Source organism: Amphibalanus amphitrite, unplaced genomic scaffold (assembly GCF_019059575.1).
Source record: "Amphibalanus amphitrite isolate SeventyFive unplaced genomic scaffold, NRLGWU_Aamphi_draft 000729F_arrow, whole genome shotgun sequence".
Classification (NCBI taxonomy): Eukaryota; Metazoa; Arthropoda; class Thecostraca; order Balanomorpha; family Balanidae; genus Amphibalanus; species Amphibalanus amphitrite.
The window spans coordinates 230,320-255,816 of record NW_024882223.1 but is presented as its reverse complement, the minus strand read 5'-3'; the positions used below and the strand labels follow the sequence as shown (position 1 = coordinate 255,816).

General features: G+C 46.8%; 2 protein-coding genes across 7 annotated transcripts in view; one reads left to right on the top strand and one right to left on the bottom strand.

Moving 5' to 3' along the window:
- LOC122365306 (transmembrane channel-like protein 7) overlaps positions 1-20,133 on the bottom strand; it is a 24,344-nt gene extending 4,211 nt beyond the window's left edge. Inside the window, exons 1-15 of one of the 2 annotated variants that reach the window (XM_043336425.1) lie at positions 19,983-20,133; positions 12,802-12,994; positions 12,353-12,438; positions 11,928-12,039; positions 11,402-11,491; positions 10,757-10,898; positions 10,118-10,269; positions 9,569-9,728; positions 8,594-8,742; positions 5,759-5,909; positions 5,003-5,173; positions 4,549-4,694; positions 4,061-4,133; positions 3,210-3,319; positions 1,337-1,496 (exon numbers count right to left, since the gene is read on the bottom strand). In XM_043336425.1, the coding sequence (XP_043192360.1) occupies positions 1,337-1,496; positions 3,210-3,319; positions 4,061-4,133; positions 4,549-4,694; positions 5,003-5,173; positions 5,759-5,909; positions 8,594-8,742; positions 9,569-9,728; positions 10,118-10,269; positions 10,757-10,898; positions 11,402-11,491; positions 11,928-12,039; positions 12,353-12,438; positions 12,802-12,941 (1,842 nt within the window). In that variant the 5' untranslated portion in view covers positions 12,942-12,994; positions 19,983-20,133. Of the gene's footprint in view, positions 1-1,336; positions 1,497-3,209; positions 3,320-4,060; positions 4,134-4,548; positions 4,695-5,002; positions 5,174-5,758; positions 5,910-8,593; positions 8,743-9,568; positions 9,729-10,117; positions 10,270-10,756; positions 10,899-11,401; positions 11,492-11,927; positions 12,040-12,352; positions 12,439-12,801; positions 12,995-14,478; positions 14,755-19,982 lie in introns of those variants that run through there. The other variant, XM_043336424.1, reaches the window with a different exon arrangement.
- Positions 18,875-25,497, top strand: part of LOC122365309 (matrix-remodeling-associated protein 7-like) — a 17,112-nt gene continuing 10,489 nt past the window's right edge. For 2 of the 5 annotated variants that reach the window (XM_043336434.1, XM_043336431.1), the window contains exons 1-2: positions 18,897-19,017; positions 24,943-25,083. In XM_043336434.1, coding sequence (XP_043192369.1) covers positions 18,975-19,017; positions 24,943-25,083 — 184 coding nt within the window. In that variant the 5' untranslated portion in view covers positions 18,897-18,974. The other 3 variants (XM_043336433.1, XM_043336432.1, XM_043336435.1) reach the window with 3 other exon arrangements.

The following is a 25,497-nucleotide window of genomic DNA, read 5'->3' as shown; positions in this document are numbered from 1 at the left end:
CGCAGCTGGAGAGACAGCTGAACTGGAAACCAGTGCGGGTGGTATGTGTTATAAATGGCCGCCGGCTCGCAGCTGGACAGACAGCTGAACTGGAAACCAGTGCGGGTGGTATGTGTTATAAATGGCCGCCGGCTCGCAGCTGGAGAGACAGCTGAACTGGAAACCAGTGCGGGTGGTATGTGTTATAAATGGCCGCCGGCTCGCAGCTGGACAGACAGCTGAACTGGAAACCACAGCGGGTGATATGTGTTATAAATGGCCGCCGGCTCGCAGCTGGACAGACAGCTGAACTGGAAACCACAGCGGGTGGCATGTGTTATAAATGGCCGCCGGCTCGCAGCTGGACAGACAGCTGAACTGGGGACCGCAGCGGGTGGCATGTGTTATAAATGGCCGCCGGCTCGCAGCTGGAGCGGGCAGCTGAACTGGAAACCACAGCGGGTGGTATGTGTTATAAATGGCCGCCGGCTCGCAGCTGGACAGACAGCTGAACTGGAAACCACAGCGGGTGGCATGTGTTATAAATGGCCGCCGGCTCGCAGCTGGACAGACAGCTGAACTGGGGACCGCAGCGGGTGGCATGTGTTATAAATGGCCGCCGGCTCGCAGCTGGACAGACAGCTGAACTGGGGACCGCAGCGGGTGGCATGTGTTATAAATGGCCGCCGGCTCGCAGCTGGACAGACAGCTGAACTGGGGACCGCAGCGGGTGGTATGTGTTATAAATGGCCGCCGGCTCGCAGCTGGACAGACAGCTGAACTGGAAACCAGTGCGGGTGGTATGTGTTATAAATGGCCGCCGGCTCGCAGCTGGACAGACAGCTGAACTGGAAACCAGTGCGGGTGGTATGTGTTATAAATGGCCGCCGGCTCGCAGCTGGAGAGACAGCTGAACTGGGGACCGCAGCGGGTGGTATGTGTTATAAATGGCCGCCGGCTCGCAGCTGGAGCGGGCAGCTGACCTGAACTGGGGACCGGATGGCCTGGACTGCGTCAATGACGTGGGGTGGTTGGTTAAAATGATTATTTCAAATATCAAAGTTCATGGAACGAATACTCCAACATAAACGGCCAAGCAAGTCCAAAACGGACTTTAAAATGCAAAGAGTACAAAATATAATAACAACGTAGAACGCGTTTATACCCTGCAATTCCCGTAAGCACAAATGACAGATGAAATTAACAATTAGAGTAAATGAGTCGTAATCAATCAAAGAAAGAAGGAAATCTTTAACAACATTACAACGAAAACACCAGTTCATAAAAGGCTAAACCACCCTAGTAAAACATTACCATTCCTGCTAGACTGCCGATGTCTTTGACCCTGCGCGCCCACCTTTTTGACGTAGAACGAGCAGAAGAGTTTGACGGTGCCGATGACGGTGATGAGGGGGCTGAAGTAGAGGCCCAGCCAGACGAGCGTTTGCGAGTACACCAGAAACATGGTGTTGCTGGCCAACTCGAATTTGGGACGGCCGATACGCGTCAGACCCGCCCTGTGGGACGTAAAGCGTTAGAAGAAGGCGGCGGTGGGGTCAGGGCTGGGCTATTAGCCTGATAGGTATGGAAACTAATTCGTTATATTTGTTGACTAGTTATCAATGTGTTAAAGTCTTGAGGCGCAGTCATGGAGAGGTCATGCTAATCTAGGCACCATAATCATGTTCACTACTATGGAAGAATATGTTGTTGCTTCAACAATGTTGTCCTTCTCGAAGGCAGTCTGATTACTATAAATACGTGGTGCGATCACATTTCCTATCTGGCATAGGTAGGTACCCATTTTCAAACTCCCACGCTTCCACTCCAACCTGACCTGTGCCGTGTGCTGTGTGTAGCGAGTAACCACCTGAACAGCTGGTTCCTTACAAACTCTTCTAACAGTGTCAACAGTGTGTTACATACGCTACCGTGCAGAGTGCACCCACCTGAACAGCTGGTTCCTGACAAACTCTCCCAACAGTGGGGTAGTGTTACATACGCTACCGTGTAGTGTGCAGAGTGCACCCACCTGAACAGCTGGTTCCTTACAGACTCTCCCAACAGTGGGGTAGTGTTACACCTATGCTACCGTGTAGTGTGCACCCACCTAAACAGCTGGTTCCTGACAAACTCTCCCAGCAGTGGGGTAGTATTACACCTACGCTACCGTGTAGTGTGCACCCACCTGAACAGCTGGTTCCTGACAAACTCTCCCAGGAGTGGGGTACTGCTCCATACGCTACCGTGTAGTGTGCACCCACCTGAACAGCTGGTTCCTGACAAACTCTCCAAACAGTGGGGTAGTGTTACATACGCTACCGTGTAGTGTGCACCCACCTGAACAGCTGGTTCCTGACAAACTCTCCAAACAGTGGGGTAGTGTTACATACGCTACCGTGTAGTGTGCACCCACCTGAACAGCTGGTTCCTGACAAACTCTCCCAGGAGTGGGGTACTGCTCCATACGCTACCGTGTAGTGTGCACCCACCTGAACAGCTGGTTCCTGACAAACTCTCCAAACAGTGGGGTAGTGTTACATACGCTACCGTGTAGTGTGCACCCACCTGAACAGCTGGTTCCTGACAAACTCTCCCAACAGTGTTACATACGCTACCGTGTAGTGTGCACCCACCTGAACAGCTGGTTCCTGACAAACTCTCCCAACAGTGTTACATACGCTACCGTGTAGTGTGCACCCACCTAAACAGCTGGTTCCTGACAAACTCTCCCAGCAGTGGGGTAGTATTACACCTACGCTACCGTGTAGTGTGCACCCACCTGAACAGCTGGTTCCTGACAAACTCTCCCAGGAGTGGGGTACTGCTCCATACGCTACCGTGTAGTGTGCACCCACCTGAACAGCTGGTTCCTGACAAACTCTCCAAACAGTGGGGTAGTGTTACATACGCTACCGTGTAGTGTGCACCCACCTGAACAGCTGGTTCCTGACAAACTCTCCAAACAGTGGGGTAGTGTTACATACGCTACCGTGTAGTGTGCACCCACCTGAACAGCTGGTTCCTGACAAACTCTCCCAGGAGTGGGGTACTGCTCCATACGCTACCGTGTAGTGTGCACCCACCTGAACAGCTGGTTCCTGACAAACTCTCCAAACAGTGGGGTAGTGTTACATACGCTACCGTGTAGTGTGCACCCACCTGAACAGCTGGTTCCTGACAAACTCTCCCAACAGTGTTACATACGCTACCGTGTAGTGTGCACCCACCTGAACAGCTGGTTCCTGACAAACTCTCCCAGGAGTGAGAGTACGAGTGTGAAGATGAACTCCATGATGACTAGCTGGTAGATCACCTGACCCAGCTCGCTCTCCCAACACTGAAACACAGCGGTAACGTGACGTGAGCGGGGTCAGGGGAAAAGGGTGTTACAAAGGTACGCTGGTAAATCACCTGACCCAGCTCACTCTCCCAACACTGGAACACAGTGGTAGTGGGTGAGCTGGGATCGGGGAAAGGGTATTAGGATGGTGCGCTGCACAATCACCTGGCCCAGCTCGCTCTCCCAACACTGAAACACAGTGGTAGTGGGTGAGCTGGGTTAGGGGAAAGGGTATTAGGATGGTGCGCTGCACAATCACCTGGCCCAGCTCGCTCTCCCAACACTGGAACACAGTGGTAGTGGGTGAGCTGGGTTAGGGGAAAGGGTATTAGGATGGTGCGCTGCACAATCACCTGGCCCAGCTCGCTCTCCCAACACTGGAACACAGTGGTAACGTGTGATGAAACGGTCAGGGGAAAAGGGTGTTACAAAGGTACGCTGCACAAGGCACTCTCATAGCACTTAAACAGCAAGTGTAGCTGGTGAGACCGGGGTCAAGAAGGGGAAAAGGGAGAGGCATCACGGTAGGACACTGCACACTTATGTACACGATTGGTTAGATGAATTCCAAAGCGTTGACATGGTTCGGTTAGCCTTGAAACTGCACCAGTATGTAGGCCGCCCACCGCATCACATTCACTGTCAACATTACAACGTACGATCAATAAAGCCAATAGGGTTGTGAATAATGTGATACAATATCCCATTGGAGGTGTAGAATATGACGTGAGTACCCACCTGTTTTCCCGTCTGTTTATCCAGCCAAAAACTGATGGTGACGCCCAGGATGACAGCCTCCAGCACGATGGTCCTGCAAACGACATAAAAATTTGAAATACTACACGGTTCCAAAAAATTGCAGTTGAGAACGAAGGGGGGTCAAATAACATCACACCCAAATGACACACACACATTTAGCTATGAGGCGCCCAGTGGATTCGATTTAAAACAAAAATATGCTCTCCCCCATTAGCAACCCGCTATCATCTTTATCCGCCTAATATAAGCCAACATCACACCCAGTCCCTCGCAACAGTTTCCTGGTTCCTCCATATTCTCAGTTCTCATCCCCTTTCTCATTCATCTCCTCCCTTCCCCAGTCCCCTCACTTCGCTAGTGTGACGTAGACCTGGTATCGCAGCTGTCCGTAGAGCTCCGCCTGTAAAAGCCTCCTTCTCCCTCCTTCCCTCCCCCGTCCCTCCCATCTCCCGCTCAGTCTCCCTTACCTAGCCAGAGTGACGTAGACCTGGTATCGTAGCTGCCCGTAGAGCTCCAGCTGCGCCAGAGCGCTGAACGCGAACGGAAGCAGGTACACGAGTACGGTGACTACCACGGCAAACGCCGCCACCCGCAGGAAACCGGGCGACACGTTCTGAGGGAAGGCGAAGGGTGCGGTAGTAATTGACGGTATGAGACATATAGTGGTGATAGATTTAATAGCATACGGCAGCGTAAACAAGGACAGGAAGAATAAACCGCAGCAATCAATGGAAAACGTTCAGTTTTTTATCTTATACGTGGCTGAATCTTTCAAACTCGTATCCACACCACATCATAAGGTCGTGAGACACAGCTCTAGCATACGTCAATTCATATTCTAACACTGGTCAAGAAGCAGCTCTGAGGGCGAAGATCCAAACACCGCCACGGTATAAAAGCCACCCCGTCCCAGCTGCTGACCTGCTGTTGCTGCAGCAGGTACCTCGTGAGGAAGCCGACGCCGACCAGCGTGCCGGCAATCACAGAGTTCACCAGACAGCGGATGGCCCAGACCATCTTACCGGGGCCCGGCGGCTGGCCGTCCTCCGGCACCAGCGAGCGCTGCTTGCGCACCAGGTCACACGTCATCTCCTGAGGGGTTAGACAGAGGTCACGGAGGTCAGGAAAAGGTCACACGTCGTCTCCTGCGGGGTTAGATAGAGGTCACGGAGGTCAGTACAGGACGTCACAAGTCATCTGCGGGGCAACGAAGATCACGGAGGGTCAGACAGGTCACGGAGGGTCAGAGGTCACGGAGGGTCAGAGGTCACGGAGGGTCAGAGGTCACGGAGGGTCAGAGGTCATGGAGGGTCAGACAGGTCACACGCCATCTTCTGCGGGGTCAAGGAGAGGTCACAGGGGATCATTAACAGGTCACAGTTCATTTCCTGCACGGTAACACAGAGGTCAAAGAGGTCAAAGGGGTCACACAGAGGTCACCAGGGGTGAGCACAAGGTCACACGGCATCTCCTGCAGGGGGCACAGGGGTCAGAGAAAGGTCACAGGGGTAGCACCAAGTCATCTGTGGGATCAGACAGGGTCAGCAGCAGGGGACACGTCATCTCCTAGGGCCCAGAAAGGTCACACACCATTAATTATCATGCATTTGGGGTCAAAGACGAGTCCAACGTCATCTCCTAGTGTTACAGAGAGGTCACACTGTACCGCTAACTCACCCTCAGTTCATTGTAGATGGCGTTGTGCCGCAGGCCGGCCATCTTCTCCGAGGCAATGCTGAAGTCCCAGCTGCACAGCACCTTGTTGAAGAAGACATTACGCGATACGCTGGAGGCATCGATGAAGTTGGACCGGTACAGGCGGGCCGTGCTGCAAAACGAATTGGAAGAAGGGGGGGGGGGTGGTAACCATTTGTTTGAGATAAAAAAATCAACCCTCATTTGCTAGCATCGTCGTTTGACAGATAGATATTGGTAGTGCGCTTGGTTTACACTGGATGGAAGCATAATTTCATCTTGCCAAACAGTGCGCAAAAAGAAAGCCTGATATAATTTCTCATTAATGTTTAATTTTCTTATGCTGCGCAGAAAAACAATGCCAAATAGGATCTCTGAGGTGCGTATGTTTCATATGAGGCCCGTGTAGATACTTGTTGTTAGAGGTATCCACTCAGCTCGCATCAGTGAAGTGAGGATAGTGCCCAATGAGAAAATAAAAGGGTTGCATCAGCATCGGATCAAAATAAAGGTATATACCGGGCTTCTCAAAAAAGTTAGACAGATTTCTTTTGCGAATAGAGGACCCCTAACAACATTAAAGCAAAATCAATGCACGTGGAAAAACGGAGAATTTTTTGTAGATTTATATGACACCATGAGCCCTGTTCGGGTCCGCGCAAAATATTTTGCTGAGTGTGAAGTCACACATGCGATGATGTCAGCCGCCTGGCTCCGCCCATGCTCCACCCCCTCTCCGCCGGCCCGCAAAGCCGAGGGCCACGCGAGACGCGGCGAACCGTGGCGCAGATGGACTGGTGTGTTTCGTTCAATTACTGAGTAAAATGCGTTCAAATGTGGTTAATAGCAATGTGCCACTGAAAAGAAAGATAATGATACCAAAATAACACCATACTAACCACTTACAATAAGAAATATATGAGGGTAAACTTTAATCCGCGCCACTTTCGCCTCCTGCAGCTACTATTTTCTTCTTGCGCAAAACTGAAAGATTTTGCGCGAGCCTACGTCACACGTGTGACGTCATACGCCGATGGGCGGACCTTGGCGCCCGAGAGACCCCAACTGCGCATGCGTGGTGCAAAATTTTGCAATAGGATGCGCTGCCCGAACAGCACTATGGTTTGAGCCAGCTTAAAAAATGAAGCCGTGGTCTTAGGAAGTAAAAGCAAAACTCGTCAAATTATGCTTTCCCATACTAAGTCGGTCGGCTCAACACGACGAAAGATCCGCAAGCACTTTAGGGCAAAGAGAGCAACATCTTGAAACACAGTTTTCCACATTATGGACAAGTTTCTGGCTCGAGGAAGTGTTAACAATAGGTTCACACGCAATTCAAGGAACACAGCGGCGGCCATAAACCCAATCAAAGGCTCACGGCGAACACTACTCGTGTGAGAGATGCACTACTCAGTCTGTCAATGGTCAGCGATATCGGGTAGCTCTGGCGACGTTTTGGAGGGTTCTGCAATATCAAGATGAGCAGAGATCCGGAAACGTTTAAGATCCAATGGTTCCAGCAAGACGGTGCCACGCCAATACCGCTAAAGAAAACCGGGAGGGGCTGTGGGAGCGCTTCGGGCAGCGCGTGATCTCGAGGTTCGAGACACGCCCGTGGTCGGCGAATTCTCCGAACGTCACCCCACCGGACTTTTTCCTATAGGACCACCTCAAGTTCTAGGTGTACCGAAACCACCCAAAAAGTTCCGAAGATCATAAGGATGCAGTAGAGTCAGCGGTGTGCCGTCTGCAGCTTTCCGTGGGTCGTGCTGCAGCAGAGGTCGCGCTGCGCCGGGCTAAACTGTGCATCGAGCAAAAAGGGAATCATCTCGAACATGACCTCAGCGCGGCTCAGAAAGGCGACTGCCGAGGATCGAAATCCCCTCAAATGAAATGTCTTTGATGAGGCTTTTAGGTGATACCCAATTATGTTTTGTTACACAGATACACGCTTCAATACGTTAGTTATAAGATCGTCCAACTTTTTTGAGAAGCCCGGTAGAACTATGCAAACAAAAGTCATTCAACGCATCTAAATTACGTGAATTAGTAAAACCCTCTTTATAAATCATTTTCGATGAATCTATGTAGAGTGGCTACACTCCACGTATCACATGATTACCTAATCGTGCACCGGTACAAGTGCTGATACGGGTCCCATAAAACACTCCGTAGTCCGTACCACGTCCTTATCTACCAACAGCGGCGGCGGCCGGCCTCAAACCCACCCGATAGCGCAGTACAGAGACCACCTGTCCGCGTCCTCCCTATCAGGCGCAGCACAGTGAGTAAAAACCCCGCTATCAGGGTAATGACGCCACCGGCGCCGGGCGGATATCGAGGATGAAGCCGGAGGTACGGAGATGATGGCAGCGGCCGGGAGGTTTTGTCGCAGAGGAGCACAGGATCTGTGAATGGATATGGAGGGAGAGAAAGCGGTCAATAAAATGGGAAAAATAAAGGGAGAATCAAAAACAGGAAGGAATAAGGAATTAAACGGAAAAATAGATGCGCTGAAATGTGTTAGTATAAGGCATGAATAGGACAAATAGGAAAAAGGACTAGTCTGTCATAGCATTTCCTCTGAGCTCCCGTTAAGCTAACACACGACATTGACGATTGTAACATACCTGATGAAGTCTCCCAAAGAAACTCAAGGTATAATATCACCACCTAAGACAGCATCATAAATGGCCAGCTTCATAAGTATTCACGTAACAATATCAAAATCAGGCATCACATTTAGCTACGTCAAACTATCCGCCAATCATCTCATGATTGATGATCCCACTGTTGAAAAAAATATAAGGCACTTACACCACGGCCAGAAAGGCAAGCTGCAGGGCCAGACAGATTGTGACAGTGAAGAAATAGGCGCGGGGCATGCTGTAGACCAGGCCCCCGAACAGGGCTACGTCGGCCCGGTAGTAGAAACCGTAGTAGAGTTCAGTCGTGTTCAGCCAGCCCTAGGGAACAGGGCACGAGCGTGGTAGAAAACGTGGGGCAAAAGGCCAGCGTGGTGAAAAACGAAAAGAGCATGGTAACCAAAACCAGCGGGTTAAAAATGCCTAGCAGCGGCTGAGATGTGTTTGAAAAGGCAAGATGCAAACATAATGTCACACTATGATTTAAAGAAAACAAAAGGCATCAGACAAAATAAACGAAAAAAAAAACAAAGGAGGAGCACTAAACAAAGGCAAAGTAGGTTTATGCGAACGAACACGTCTATGTACATTGTACAAAACAAAAATGCTTGCACAATTATAATGTCTCAATCTTGTTACTGAACACTAAAAACGAAACATCAGTCTATGTGCAATGAAATTAGACACCCAAACTCATCCAATAATACACATCACATAACCAAAAGACACTACACCTAAAGCGCCCTCCCTAACATCGGACGTGGGTGACGCTACCATGTCGACGTCACCTCTAACCTGAAACGAATGTCGCGACCAGCCAACATTAAATCCCTACGAGCTCCTGAACCTCGGTCATTGGCGTACCCAGGCAGCCCCTCGGTTTCAGTTAGGCCGGCCATATGATGATGGCGCCAAATAATTTGATCGATCTCATATGTGCCTCACCTGATTCTCCGCATTCAATATCTGGATCATCACCTGAACTCGTCCCAACTTCAATCCAATCGTCGACTCCGATCCATATTCTATGAAAAGGTTCGCCAACTCACCTGTCCCGAGATAAGGGATCCCTCACCCACATGTCTCGTGAATATGTAGAAACTAGGTAACCAACGTCCTGCTCTCTGAAGACCTTTCCTTGACCCACCTGTCCGGTGAAGAGGTTGCCGAAGTGGAACGGCTGGTTGCCGCTGTACGCCGTCATGCCAGGAGGCGTCTGGTTGACGAAGACGCCCACAGCGCTGGCGAAGGCCTCGCGAGGCTCGTGGGTCCGCAGCAGCAGCTGGGGTGTCATCAGGAACCCCACCCTGTAGGAGAGGCGGGTCGTCAGGAGCCCCATCCTGCCGTCCGGGCGGCACGTCAGGTTAGAATTAATGCAACCTCGAGGCCGTTACAGAAAGGTAAACAATTAATGTACTTTTCACATGTAGATACATGTCATTCGGCAGTCGTTTGTCATCGGCATTGTTGATATCATTAGCTTGCTAAATTATCCACATCAAAAGAGCTACACAGGCGAACAAATGCAGAAAGCGAAAAAAACTCGCACACGTCGAAGCGACGTGGTGAAATAGGAAGCTGTAGCCCCAGTTACATTATAATTAAAAAGGAGGCATTCGTGTTTGTATCCCTCATTGGTTCCTCGCCAGCTCCCCCTCCCCAGTCCCCGCTTCCCATCCGTCCTAATTCCACTCACACGGCCAGCATGGTGAAGAGATTGAGGTAGAACAGCGACTCCAGAAACTCGAAGTAGGTGGCCACGCCGCTGCCCAGCTGGCCGCGCAGCCGCTGCAGGTGGCCCTTCCACAGCTTCACAAACTCGAACGCGTCCGAGAAGGCGCGACCCACCTGGGCGGACGGAAAACGGGGAAAGGTCAGATACGTCCTAATATTCAGCGCAGGGCGGACTGTGGTATAGATAATAGACATGGGCAAAATGCGGCAGAATTAATAAAATGGGCAAATGACAGGCCTGGAATGACACTGAAAACAAACAAATATATTTTTTTGAGCGCAAAACAATTTTTTCATCTATGAGAGAACAATGCGCAATACTACACAGATTATGACAGCTCTAAGTGACTCATAATTGTAAGAATCTAATTGTAACTGTTCACGTATAGCTTTGGAATCGAGGTGCCCTAAAAGGCTTAATGCTTACCAGTTGTGCGTCCTAAGATCGAGAATTCCCTGTAAGATCAGCGTCCTCACCTGGACCAGCGAGTAGTGGAAGTTGCCGTACCTGGACCAGCGAGTAGTGGAAGTTGCCTCACCTGGACCAGCGAGTAGTGGAAGTTGCCTCACCTGGACCAGCGAGTAGTGGAAGTACCCTCACCTGGACCAGTGAGTAGTGGAAGTTGCTGCTGAGCTGCGTCCAGAAGCCGATGCGCCTGCTCTGCTGCCGGTCCCGCTGCTCCAGTCGCTGCTTCACCTGACGTTTGTACGACAGCGGCCGCTCCAGTTCCCGCAGAGTGTTCCTGAAGACAAAAGAGGAGTGGTCTTAATTTCAGGAGAGCGGCCGCTCCAGCTCCCTAAGGGTGTTCCTGATTGGGAGGGAGGGGAGGGGTGGTCGATTGTAGGACAGCGGCCGCTCGAGTTACCTCAGCGTATTCCTACAGACCCGGGAGCAGGCGGGGTCGTAACGAAAGTACATAACGTCGCCGTCGGCCAGATTGATTCTCATCGTACTTTAACTTCTCACCCCCCACCTTCTTTTTTTATTTTGTCACGTCAAGTAATTCCTTCAAAAGAGAAAACTAACATGTCTTACCCTATCAACTCACTCATAGTTTCTTCGACGTTATGATAGGCTTTTGGTTTCACAACCCGACCTCCAAGGTTTCACAACCCAGCATCCGTCTGCAAAGTGCCAATCCAGCGCTGGTAGTCCGATTCCATTCCCATTTGCTGGCTCCCCTCGGGCGCCTATCCCCGGCCCCCGGTAGCCGTGTGTGTGCCGTGACTCCGCGTCGGTACTCACAGTTCGACCTGTCTGGCCAGGTTGGCGTCGACCATGTCTCCCTCTCCGCGCTGGATCTCGTCCACCACGGCGTCCACATCGTCACCGAACCTGGGGAGGGAGAGAGTCAGACAGTTACCTAACCTCAGTACAGGGCAGGGTTCAGTTTCAAGGTACACAATCGTCACCAAACCTGAGGAAGGAGAGAGTCAGACAGTTACCTAGCCTGAGGACAAGACGGGTTCAGCTTCAGGGTACACAGAAGTCATCAAACCTGAGAACAGTGACAAAGGAAGCCATCGAACCCAAATGACTGGGACAGTCAGCCACATATTCATTGCAACTAGGCACGGGACGGCAGAGTAATTACAACACACTTCGAATCAACGAAGAACACCGTAGAATGACAATAAATAGCTAACGACGTCAACATTAATTCAACGTAACACAACGCCCTATCACATAACGCTGTATACTACGTAACATCACACCCTCAAAGATCCCGCGACCTCCCGTGACGTCGGATCACAGACTCGGTCTGCCTCACCTGGCGATGTCGATGGCGCCGCGGATGGTGCCTCCGTACGAGTGGACCGACCTCAGCGTGTTGTACGCCACGTCAGAGCCGCTGCCGCGACGGCGGCGCAGCGTCCGGCCGCCTGAGACGGCAGAGAGCGGGGCGGAGTCACATAGGGGACAGCGGAAGAGCGCGGACAAATGAGGTCTTGTGGGAAGTGTTGGTCTTAATGTTAAACAGTTAAACACTATTGTCGGCATTTGGAGTTATCAGACATTCAACTGTGATTTTTACGTTTTGTGACTCACAACACAACACATCAGACGTTATCATTGTTCAATGCTCACTCAGGCTCCTCATTTGCGCTTAATGTTCTCAAGTTCACTGTGTTGCTTGTCACATACCAACGGCGGCAGCTCGGGAGGTCATCTCTTCATTTGGAGCTCTGTGCTCACCTGTGGGGGCTCGGGAGGGCAGTTCTCGCAGCAGAGTCTGGGTGAAGCTCGAGTACTGCCGGCCGTGTTGGTAAAACTCCTCCTCCCTGCGGTGGGCGGATGGAAAGCAGCTGTGGTAACAGCTGACAAACAATGAAACCAATGCACATTTGTGTACCATTGCCTATCTTCTTGTGAGCAGAGATAGAGAAACTCACTTATAGCATCAATATTGATATTTGTAGCTGTTTATTGAGTTTCCGTGTCAAATTCTCAACAATCGTTACCGATCCTCCGAACTGTCCGACATCACGAACAAAACAGCCTGAGCTCTCTCAAGCTGTGTGAGAAAAAATCCTTCCACACTTCTCGATCGTCCATTTACCCACGACATCTAATCATACACCGTGCGGCGTGCGCCCGGCGGCAGCGTTCCAGCCCCCGGCGCTGTCGACCTCCCCGCCGCTCACCCGTTGGAGCTAGTGCGCTCCTGCAGCTCGACCATCTCTCCATCTGTCGCCGGGCCGACCGCCGCCGGTGGGAACAGGCCCACCGGCACCCACGAGGTGGGCTCCGAGGAGCGGTCCCGGGAGCGCGGGCCGCGCGCCATCGCCTCCTCTTCCGCCGCAAACGCGCCGTTCGTGTACTCCCGCGCCCGGTAGTCTGATGGAGGGGGGTTCGGATATACTAGCTACCAAACCACACCGCTGGTACTCAACAGACAAAGCGGTGATCGGTACATCAGCTGTCGCTGCAATGCTATTGGAGACATTGAAACATCAACTTTACCTACTACTAAACTGATGATGGCACTCAATATTGGAGCGTCTCAGTCTGCTGATAACTCCATGGAAACTGAATGCAGCATTCGGTGCGCCACTAATTGTGCTAGTAGTGGCCACTAGCACCAGTGTCCTAAAATTGGATTTTGGTTGGGTGTGCTGATGAAAAAAAAATCCTAGGATGAGAAAAAAGAAAGTAAATAACTGAACTATTTTTGAAAAATGGTGTAGGTAATGCTAATTTTTATGTCAACTGATAAACCAGGATTTCATGTCAGGATCTTGACAGGGTGTGAAACAAAAGGATGTGGGTCCATCAACTGTCAAGTGACATGTAAACTGGCTGTTCGAATACATGAAACCTTTTTCATAGATGAAGTAAAGTCAGTCATTCATATTTTAGGGATGAAAATATTTTCCCCATCAGGTGTGAGTTGCCACCAAAAAGTCTGAAAAATGGTACACTGACTAGCACTCTAGCAGCATGCCATGAAACAGGGCCCATGCAAAAAAGCGTCACAGCTGGAAATTGCATTGTGTAGTTAATATCATAAAACCCAATATAAATTAGTTAAACATATTACTTAAATGAAACAGACAGATTAATTAAACAGAGCCAAAATAAATCACACTTCAAATCATATGGGGACTTGTCAAAAAATTGAAATAGCCATCCATGATCTCACCAGATCTCAATCTGTAGAGAAAATTAGACTCAGAGCTGAGAACTCAACAGATCTCTAAACAAATAACAGCTATATCTTTGTTTCTGCATCTACAGCGCTGTACATTAGGCCTTCAATGCCTTCAGATCCAAGATCAAGATCCATGGGATTGGATCCCAGATCCATTTTGTCAGAATCCTGGGTGCTGTTCAAGTGTCTGTGGCTTCTGCGGCTCCCGCCATAAAAAGGCTGAGCTTAGCTGGTGGCCAATCAGGTGAGGGCAGCATTCTGGGTATGGCATCACACTTCCTGCGGCTCCTGTTGCTGCTCGAAAGCACCCACAGGGAAACTTCAACATAAACTGTGTGTGTGAGACAAAACATTGCAGATTTCACCACTCTTTGTTTAGGTTGGTACCTATCATGATTCTGTTTTGCAATAAAGTAATAAAATAATTAAAATTTAAGCATTTTAGGTGGTAGGTTTTAGGTTGTAGGTTAGGCTTGGTTTGAATAGAAAGCATCTCTGGGCATAGCGCCTCTCCTTGGTTGAAAAAAACAAGTGCGATGCCTGCTTTAGGACTACCACCTGGCTGCGGGAGCTAGAGCAGCCACAGAGCACCTGGATCAGGATGGGGCCCTACACATGTCTGCTTTTCACATTTCAAATGCATGTTTCCAAATCCCCAATAAATACTAACCCATTTTAGCTCAGCTGCGAGGAAGACTTGGACCCAACTCCGGAATGAAGCATGCTGCGCATCAACAGGCAGACTGCAGGTGAACAAGCCACCAAGGGAATTTTACAGATAAGCTATCAATGCGCGAAAGCTTGTCTTATCAAATAAACGTGACGAATCAACATATCACAGCATATAACCCAACCGCAGCTAGCACCGGTAGTAAAGTGGCAAAGCTTCTTTCTTCTGCAAAACAAAGCGGGGTCATGCACACAGGCATTTATTTCCCGTTGAATTAGGAGTACTTTATTATCACGTGACTTTGGTGGTCACAAATTTGTTATATTGCTTTTTATTTCTTTTTTTTGTCTCAAAGAATTTGAAACATTCATTAAATTGGTATCAAAATGTTTCAAAATACAATTACTAATTTTCAGAGCTTGAGTTAAGAATATTTCAATTTAAATACTAGAAAGCACGTGACCTTCATAGCATAAAGCGTGCTAAAATGGCGCAGCTGTTACAAAATAAAGCCCACAGACAAGTCCGTGGACGCGCATTTGATAATCTCATTTTTTCGATTTTTTCAACGCCAGGGTAAGTTCGAAAATCCTAACCTAACCAAATCTAAGCAAGGCCATAAAACATAAAGCTAACCTATGTACGGCCTTGTGAAAAGACCTGAAAGGCCGATAAGATGTCGATATCCTTGTCTATCCAAGAACACCAAAAACCTCAGTCCAAGTCATAACACGTTGAGTGCTGACTGTTATGTTGAATCTTGAAGGAATTCAGTAATTAATTGCAAGCACTAGGCCAGCTCAACCTGACTTTTTTCTTGAATTTCAGTTAGCTCAAGGATTCTGATTCACAGGGCACTCAGTCTGATTCACTTCCAACAACTTTCTCAGCTGACGTCTCATGTTGGACGACTCAGTCGGGGAAACTATGGTAAAATCTGCTATTTTTAGCAGTCTGCTATTTTTAGCAGAAATCTGCTAAAAATGGGTACGCATGTGACGTCATCGTACCCAAATATAGCAGATTTGGGTACGGCCCCATACAAAAGCAGATCTGCACCCTAATTGAAGCAAATGCGCATCAAATGCCTGGCAGATTCATGATGAGAATAGTGCTGAGAGTGTTCTCTGCTATTTTTGTTCAGATCCGACTATTTTCAAATTCATTAGTTGAAAATAGTCGGATCTGAACAAAAAATATCAGAGGACATTCTCAGCACTATTCTAATCATGAATCTGCCAGGCATTTGATGCGCATTTGCTTCAATTAGGGTGCAGATCTGCTTTTGTCGGGGGCCGTACCCAAATCTGCTATATTTGGGTACGATGTCACATGCGTACCCATTTTTAGCAGATTCCTGCTAAAAATAGCAGACTGCTAAAAATAGCAGATTTTACCATAGTTTCCCCGACTGGACTGTGAAAACAGGGCGCCTTGGGCGATTTGATTAAGGCTCTTGAGATTCACTTGCACGTAAACCACATGACATTCAGCATGTAGAAGGCATTAAGAGGGGGAGAACTTGTTAATAGTCATGTGACTCAATATGCCCTGCAGTGCCCTGTTTTCACTGGCGTCCCTCATGTTCAATGTGATCAGGATTTAACAGGCCTCTTGGCTCTTGGCCTGAGCATCCCACTCCATCAATTTTATGAGATTTTGTATGTGCTGAACTCAAAGTTGATTAATGTGCATGATTTTGCAGTGTTTTCCAGTTGTGCCTTGAATTGGTTGATATATCAGAGGGCTGTTCACGGGTCCTGTGTGCAGTAGGACCATCCTTCTGTCACCACACACAGAGACTGCTGTGGTTGGTCAGGACTGGCCACTGCTTCAGCACACAGCCATGCGACGCCATACAGACTACCCATCCCCTACCCCCACGCCTGCTGCACACACCGCACACACTGCACTCAGCAGCATGCAGTGCCCTTGAACAGCCCTCAGAGTCTGAGAGCGAGCTGAAATTGTCTATAAGTAGCTTTGACACTGAATGAGTCTTTGCAAAAGTTTTCCAACTTGTTTTCTAGCTTCAGCAGTGGCTCTGTAAGCCTCATTCCATGCCAGGAACTCCCTGACTGACATCATATCTGCATGAAGCAGCTGGTTTACTGGAAAGTATGTCACCTCAGCATGGCAGATCACCTAACTGTGCATGGCAACAGTGATATGAACAAAGGCTGTGAACACGATGCTTCCAGCTACCCAGCCGGCCCCGCTACCCGATGCTTCCAGGATCCCGTTTCACGGCACGTCGCTTCCAGACACTACAGAGCATTGATGCTCAGTCTACACAAAAACATAAGCGAAATTTTGCAATTTTGCACTATGCCAGCATCACTATGAAAGCCTGAGCCAATGCCTGATAGCGGCTGGTAACAGGCGGCTATCAGGCCGCAGTGGCGTGCCGTGAAACGGGGCCCCGATCGCCTACTGATCTCCGCCAGGCACCTCCGGGCCGAGGTCACTGACGGTCACGTGACTGGCGCCAAGGTCAACGCGCATGCGCCGCGACGGACCGACCCGCAGCGATCGGCCAGGTCGGAGTGCACCTCGACCAGCTCGACAAAGAGCAAAAACCCTAATTAGAGTCGTTGAATCGAATTGTGAGGTTATCAGTCAACCTGAGCACTTATACTTGGGCTCCTTTGGCTTTTTCTCGGAGAACAATGCACTCGTGTATTTTCGTGAAGCTCTAACTCAATGAGTGGCCAAACCCTTCGGCTTCACCTGACCATTAGTGAATTGGGGGCCAGAATTTGTACTCGGAATGCAAAATTAATGATTTAGGTATATGGTACCTGGTCCTAAACCGAGTATTCCGGGTGGTGGTATGAAAGTGATTATTTTCCCCAAAGGCCAGTCCGAAGGACGAAGGTTGTTTTTGAGCCTCATCGGCCCCTTACCCGTTATGATTAGCTAATGAAGAATCCAAACATGGATCACTAATGAACAGGGATGAACGGAACGGTCATCGACCCAACGGAAATAGAGCTCCAATTAGGAGAAGCTGGCTACGTGCCTAATTAGAATCCGCCTTTAGGAAGATCAGGTGATCAATACGCCTATTTTTGGAAGGCCGTCACTGGGTTTCGCTAGATCGTCATACATGAGACGGCTTCTTATTACGTCAACATGCTTATGTTTTTTTTTTAGCCTGCATGGCTAGCAGGACCGTACCAAGCGGGGCTTGGGAAGTATCGAGTCGAGTAACACATTAGGCTTGTCATCCGACCCTTACCTGCGCCCCGGTGGCATTTGGAAGTTCATGCCGAAAGTGAGGCATTTATAACATTATTCAGTTACAACATTATCTGCAGTTTATTTTATCGTAGATTCAGCCTTTCTTTGACTAGGAACCTAAGCCACATATCCTAAACATAATTCACTCAACGCTAACACAGGAGGTGCCTATCGGATCAACCCAAGTCCTTTTCTGACATTCTGACTGACCTAAGCGGCTGACCTGCTGGCATCAGCGATCGCATCACATCACCTGCTCATTACAGTGCTGCCAGATTTGGAGGATTTCCGCAAATCTGGAGGATTTTGAACTCTATTTGCGGACAAATTTCGCTTTTGGAGGATTTTTGATTCTGGAGGAAAATCTGGAGGATTTGTCGCCCGATTATTATATTCAATTTCATGGAAAAATATAACACATTCAAGACTAAAAAGGCATTTTCCTGCCCAGCGTCACCCTACCCGTTAGGATATATCACGTCCTTTATCACCGTGAGACTGCAGAATGTCTCAGTCTGTAGCTATATTTACGAGGGTACCAAACTACTGGCGGATCTAAGGGGGACATTTGGGGCAAATGCCCCCGGTCCCCCTGCAGCGCCTGAAATCGACGAAAATTTTCGTTTTTTTAAGATAAAACGAAAACTCAACTTTTATAAGAAAAAGTATCTTTTAAACTGCACAGCAGTGCGAAAAGATTCGAAATCCGATGGGTTTTTAGTATTTGGTGAAACTTTTTTGGGGGTATAGCCCCCCGCAGCGTCCAAGACCACCTTTCTATATCTACCAATAGGATTTGGAGGAATCTGGAGGATTTTTGTAACTGATATAGAGGATTACAGCCTTCCCCATCTGGCAGCACTGGCTCATTAAGCCTAAGCTACACTAGCATGAATTTCGACGTTTTTTCGGTTTCTGCGGGATTTCGGTTCGCGTCGTAAAGTTCGCCTCATAGCGAAAGCATTGCGCAAGCTACACTGCCAGTCTGGCGTCCCGTGGAACGAAAACCCGCAAAAACCGACGAGTCGGAACCGAAAAAAAGTTCAGAGCCGTGAACTTTTTTTCGATTTCTGCGGGATATCGTTCCACGCGACATTTTATGGCGCACAGCGGCATTCTTTTGTTTTGTTTACTTCTGCTTTTTTGAAGTGACAGAAGGTTGAGTAGGTGTCAGTTTTCATCCGATTTGTGTAGGTTATAGTCGTATTTTCTGTGTTAAGTTGTTCTGGATATTCACCTACCTACGCATCAGTATGGAACGTGCAATGAGAGATGAAGATGGAGAAATGAGTGGAGGTAATTTGAATGTTGTTATAATCAAATGAAAATCAATCTGTAACCTCACCCTACTAATGTGTCAGTGTGGCCAAATTGGCAATGTTGTGGGTAAATCCTCCCCTAATGAAAAGGATAATGACATCCTAAAAATTGGGAAAAAGACATCCTCACGACTTTTTCACTTAAATATATCATACTGTTCTGCAAGCATCAATGTGTTTGGCAACTTCTTGCTAGGTCATAAAATACCTCTGTCTCAATGAGCGCCAATTTGAATATAGGCATATACAATGTTAAGCAATATTCATATTGTTATGTTCTGGCAATATTGATATAAAATATAGGTCGAGGTATGTATGCAGCAACTGCAAGACGTATGGAAGAAGACAAATGCAAGACAGAGACAGCATGGCATTAGCAGTTGAAATCAGCATGCTGATGCTACATGGATGATGTGATTGTGACAAAATAAAAACTGCATTATATTCCAGTTACCGGGGTTACATGAGCAAGTAAATGCGTATCAGGAACGGATTTTCCTATTCGCTCACCATTGTAGTCCGTTTGTAATTCGTATTAACTCTGCTCATGTAACCCCGAGCAGTGTCTTGACTTTTGGAGCTGAGTTTGTACCTACCAAACAACATGCACAGGTTTGGTAAGGAAATCACAAATTGAATTGTACAAACAACGGTAGTCGTAAAGCAGGCGTCACACTTCTTTTTCCAACCAAGGAGAGGCGCTATACCCACCAAAGATGTTTTCTTATCGAACCAAACCAAACCAAACCTAACCAAACCTGACCTAACCTTACCTACAACCTACAACCTAAAACCTACAACCTAAAACCTAAAACCTACCACCTAAAACCTACAACCTAACCTACAGTGCCTCTCCTTGGTTGGAAAAAAGAAGTGTGACGCCTGCTTTACGACTACCCAAACAACTAGGCTATTTCAATTTCAATTTCAATCGATGCTCACCCAGCGCAGATACAGCATATAGCCTTGGACCAGACTCGGATTAATGTACAATAGTTATCAATTGATCGCAAAGAATAAAAGCAAAACTAAGCTCAAACACAACCACTGAAAATCAGGATAAGCACAAACCCCTCGGACACAACACCAATGCATCCACAGCGTCCACAACACAAGCAGTCGTTCGAGATTCAAGGCCATCAAAGACACATGAATAATCCCCTGTTGACTCTTCATACATCATGCACCACCGCCCTGGCGTGCTTTGTTCAGCCTGTGACGTCACCGGTGGCCAAAAAGGAAGTCGTTATCGGGAAGTCAAAATCCCGAAGGAAGTCGTTATTTTCCCCCTAACAACCCCTAACTTATAATGAGGACAGCACCGCTAATCGACCAAACCAAGACGAGAAAATGAGATAATACGAAAGAAAATGAAATAATCCATTGCATACGCGGTCATTTTCTTGGAAAATTTGCGAAATGCTTGTTTTTGAGCCCAGTAAACTTCCGTCATTTTCATGCGAAAAATCCGCTGATTTTGCGGAAAAAATGGCTTCTGAAGAAATGAAATTGTTAATTCCCAGGCTCATTTTACGAGCTAAATGTTATACAAAGTGAAAGAAAATTGATGAATTATGCCCACCTATGCATCAAAACTGATATTAAGCCCATAATACTCTATTTTGACATGTTCAAATATAATGACATCCTTCGCCTGTTTTGGCGAAATTCTACCCCTAACAACCCCTAACTTCAACTCTTCGCCAAACTGTTAAAAACCATTTTTGTGATTTGGTATTCACATATATCATGCTCCATTGATTTCCCTACAATATTATCATCATTTTACCGGCTGTATTGTCTTAATTTTCACGTTTGGCTGGCTTTCGTGAGCCGCTGTTTTAGGGATGTCGGAAGTTTTTCTGCCGAAAATCTCTGAAATCGTGTGACGTAATACGGAGGCCGCGAAGTTCGACAGGTGCGTCGAGATTGATAATCTTGTACAATATTTTGTAGACGAGGAAAACCGAAACATTTGCTCCATACAAACGATTCGAGAAATTAAATTGAATAGACAAGCAGTGTTGTGTTGTGGCCTTGTTGCCTTATTTCAGTATTTGATAGAAGCGTAATAGAACTGATAGCAATACTTGCAAGCTATTAGTCAATAAGGTACAGGGACCTAAGACCTTGATCCTGGAAAGATCTCAATTAAAGTTGGGATGATGTTGGTCTATGCATGCACGTTTGTTATTTGTAGGTGGAGAGCGTAGACTGAGATTGCTTTGGAGAAGCACGGAACAGGAACACAGCCTCAGGTAAGAACGTTTCTCAGCATTTCGAGCCTTTAGCTCTTGCCATCATCAGGAATCCGCAACCGAACCTGGATGTTGAGCTCATTCACAAATATATAAGGCATCAGTTAAAATTTCATTTGTGTGCATCTGTTATTTTATCTGATTTGATACATTTATATACTTCAAAAATACATATTACCTAAAAACAACAACCAACCAACAATCAGAACTCAGAAGAAATTTCCAGTGATGTTGGCTGGTTCCGTTAAGTTAATTATTAATATTTTGGATTAGCACCTCAGCAATGACATTGTCATTGCTAGTAAAAACCCTCTAGTTTCAAAGATTTTTCTTTACTAGTTACCACCCATCTACTCTGTGCATTCCGACTGAAAGAAATGTAGGCATCTGGCCAGATTCTTACAGATTGATTATTGATATATATAGGTATCTGGTATGATAAAATTTGGTTTATGTGTAGATAGGTTGTGGGCTTAAGGTTGTAGGTTGTAGGTAATAGGTTTTGAGTTGGGACAGACAGGTTGAAAGTTTTAGGTTGGTAGGTAGCTAGGTAAGGTTAGATCAGGTTAGGTTATGTTCAAAATATTCACTGGACTTCATATTCACATTTACTAAAGATTTCTTATATTGAGGGGTGATCTGTTAATATTGGACATTTGATGAAATGTTAATGTAAAGGCAGATGTGAATTGTGATGGGTATGCAGATTTCATTACATCAATCATTGCTTTAGTGTGTGAAAAATCTTTATGAAGAAAATGCATTCTGGCATTTGCAAACAACATTTGAACTATGATGATGTATTGAACTGCTTCATTCTGAAGCCTGATCTGATTCAGATGGGAAGTACCTAATCATTTCAGGGATTTGGAGCTGTGTGTAAAATTAAAGCGATCTACATTTCTAATTCAACATAACTAGGCACTTATTCATTGCAAAACACTTCTTATAATTGCAGTGGTACCTAGGTGAGAGGTGTTTTGATTTATGAGGAAAATACTGAGCAATATACATTATGAAATCTTTTCAACTTTACAACAAGTGCATAGTACATTATGGCGACATCTATTGAGTAGGTTGTGGTGTTTACAGAGCCACCTACTGGCAGACGTCCAAAACGAAACAACCAAGACGCACCGTACACTATGCGTTCAGACTCGTAATCGAACTGATTGGTGAATTGGCCCCAGTCAGTCATACCACCATTCGTGACTCGTGTGACTGATTTGTGAACCTACCATAGACTCCTTACCTGCAAAGCATGACAATCTCGATGAGATGTCGGCGTGAATGCACTCAGCTAGACGCTGGTGTGTTGTACAGCACAGCTGATCCGCTGTCGTGTGGTACGATTTTTTTTTTGTGCCCAACCAACATGGTATCGTGAACTTCGGTGTGAGACTGAGCACATACCTACCCTGTTGTGCTAGGAAAAGGAAATGATAGGGTGTACTATGAGACCCACAACAGGTTGAGCAGGGAATAAATCGCCGTGTTTTTTTCCTTCAAACTCCATATCTGTTCTCCCGTAAATTTCCGACAGGTTGAAAAAGCTTGAGAAAATACAGTGACTCGATTTTCTGAAGTTTGTCTGTCTCAGCAGATCAAGCAATGTGAGAACAAGCTCACATGCTTGATACTTGATCAGGATCGAATAATTGATTGGACTTTTTAAATGGGATTTTTCGTGCTTCCGGGCAATTCACGGGAAGAAGATCAGGGTTTGGAAAAAACGCGTCGAAATGACCGGCTATGGTGTTTACCCCTAAAAAAGTGTGATAGGCTGGTAAATATTTTATGACCTATTCAGTAATAGCTCTAGGTCTTGCTAGATGTAGGTGTGTTTTTCCAGCTCTGTTAGCTCTGTTAGAGTCCGTCGGGCTGGTGCGGACTCATCACCTTAGTTGGTGCAGCTCGTCGACATATGTTGTCTCGTCTGGATATGGATTTGCGATCTGGCCAGCGATATAACGTTGACAAAATGTGCTCATCTCATCCGTTCGACCAACTCTTCTAGTTCAGTGTTACCCAGCCCAAAAAAGATCGGCGATATGGACGTTTCGGTACCTTATTGCATTTTATTTTCCCCTCAGTTGCCGTTACTACACACAGTAATGAGTAAATTCATCGCACACATTGAACCCAAGATCACAGTTGCGGTTGGATTCTGGGATATGCACATAGGACATTAATGTCGAGGATGACATCGGGAGTTGTACTGGCCACTGGCCATATCGGTCAACATTTTATATTAGTGATAACTTTTCTTAGTTCTCATAATCGATGCAATTCTGATTCTTATACTGATGCAATGTTGATACAATAACTGATTCAGAAATGGTCGTATAGTCGATTAATTCGATTGATTCGAGAGTAACCTATTAAACACATGACAGCACTATGCATTTACATTTTATAAAACGTGAATAGGTATGCAGTATGCGCAGCTGTATCTTCGGGGAGCAGACGTCGGTGTCCGAGGTCATCTGGCAGTAGGGATCTTGATGGATTCGTAGGTTCACGATGATGACAGGAGTGCTTGGAAATTGGAAGGCTCGCGATCTTCTTTCAGGAATGGATGAGGAATATGCCTGGAATAGAGTAAGGAGAATCAGCATCGGGAAGGTGGTGGTTGGCAAATGACCAGTGGCCGTTGAAGTTGTTCCTATTAAACGATTGTCTTAAAAAGGATTGCTATTTCTACATATGTATCACTGAAGTGCTTTCTTCAAAGATACATCAGTACTGAATGTTAGTAAGGCCATTTCCCACCTTTTCTATGAAAATTAGAACTTAAAAAAATCAGTAGACCATTTTTCAAAAAAAAAAAATAGTTACATCCTCTGGCGGCTTTTTTTCTACATCCTCCCCCAAACGCAAAATGGATTTGGCCACACTGTAATGTGTTTCACATGAATTGAATTGTTATAAATAAATTAGTTGGGTAGTTTGGTGGCTCCAGCATTTCAGTTGCACTGATGGTGTGGAAAATTCAAGGAGAAATATGAAGCTCAAGCTTTGATTTGTATTATTTTTGCACGCATTAACTAAGCACATGAAAAGAATGAAATCGCCCTTTGTGAAGTCTCCCGAAATTGCACCTTGAGCTCCATACTGAATGAAGACAACACCATATTGTCACAAACCAACTATCATTCTAGAACATTTTTCACATGATCATGTAAAGCTAAAAAATTAGCTACATCATGAGCAGAAATAACAAAACCTAAGCTAACCTGACCTAATTTTACCAACGTAACATAACCTAGCCTGACAACAGTAGCGGCGGACCACCCTTAGGGGGGGGGGGGGGGGCACTGCTGACTGTTGGTCCCATTCTTTCCATGCAATGCCCATAGGGCTAATGTTAAAATGCCAGAATCAAAGGGGGGCATGGTGCCCTCCCCGTTCCGCCGCCTATGCCTGACAACATGTGGCTGGGTGTTAAGATATAAATGTTTTGTGTAAATAGTAACAATTATAAATGCGTGGTCTTATTCGTCAACCTTGGAAGGATGTGTTTTTTCCATTTTAAGAATTAAAGTTAATAAATGGTGCAGAAGGAGAAAATCACTAAAATAATTGTTGTTATTAGGTACTGAATGTTTGACAACCTCCAGATCACTGGCATTTCTTTGTTGCAGAAATGGACTTCAACGAATCAATAATTGAAGCAGTCAGGAAGTACCCAGGTTTGTGGGACAAAAAGTCGAAGGACTATGCCAAGAAAAAGACTGTAAAAGACCTTGATTGGCAAAGAGTGGCAGCTGAGTGCAGATGTGATGGTGAGTGCTGACTGCTGCCCGGCTACCTACGCAGCTGAGGTTTTCAGTTGATATCACTCGAGCTTGCAATAATTGGTGGTTACATGTCTTGAAATGGGCTTTTTCAAGTACACTATTGAACTTAAATGGTCTAAACATCATAGTCACGAAGAATAAAGGGTATTTAGATTGAATTTAGAAGATCAAGATACAAAGAGATGCCTTTATTGATTGGTTTGGCACAATCAGTGTGTTTTATTTTGCAATATATTATACATTGATATCGATCCAGACTGGAAAGCATCAATGCACTATGCCTGACGCCTGTTAGACCCTCATCCGCTGAAAACTGAAATTCTGCGCAGTTGGTTTTGCGCCGAAATTTCTCTGTTGTTTTAGCCGACAGTTTGATGCCTGTTTGCGCCAAAATTAAGC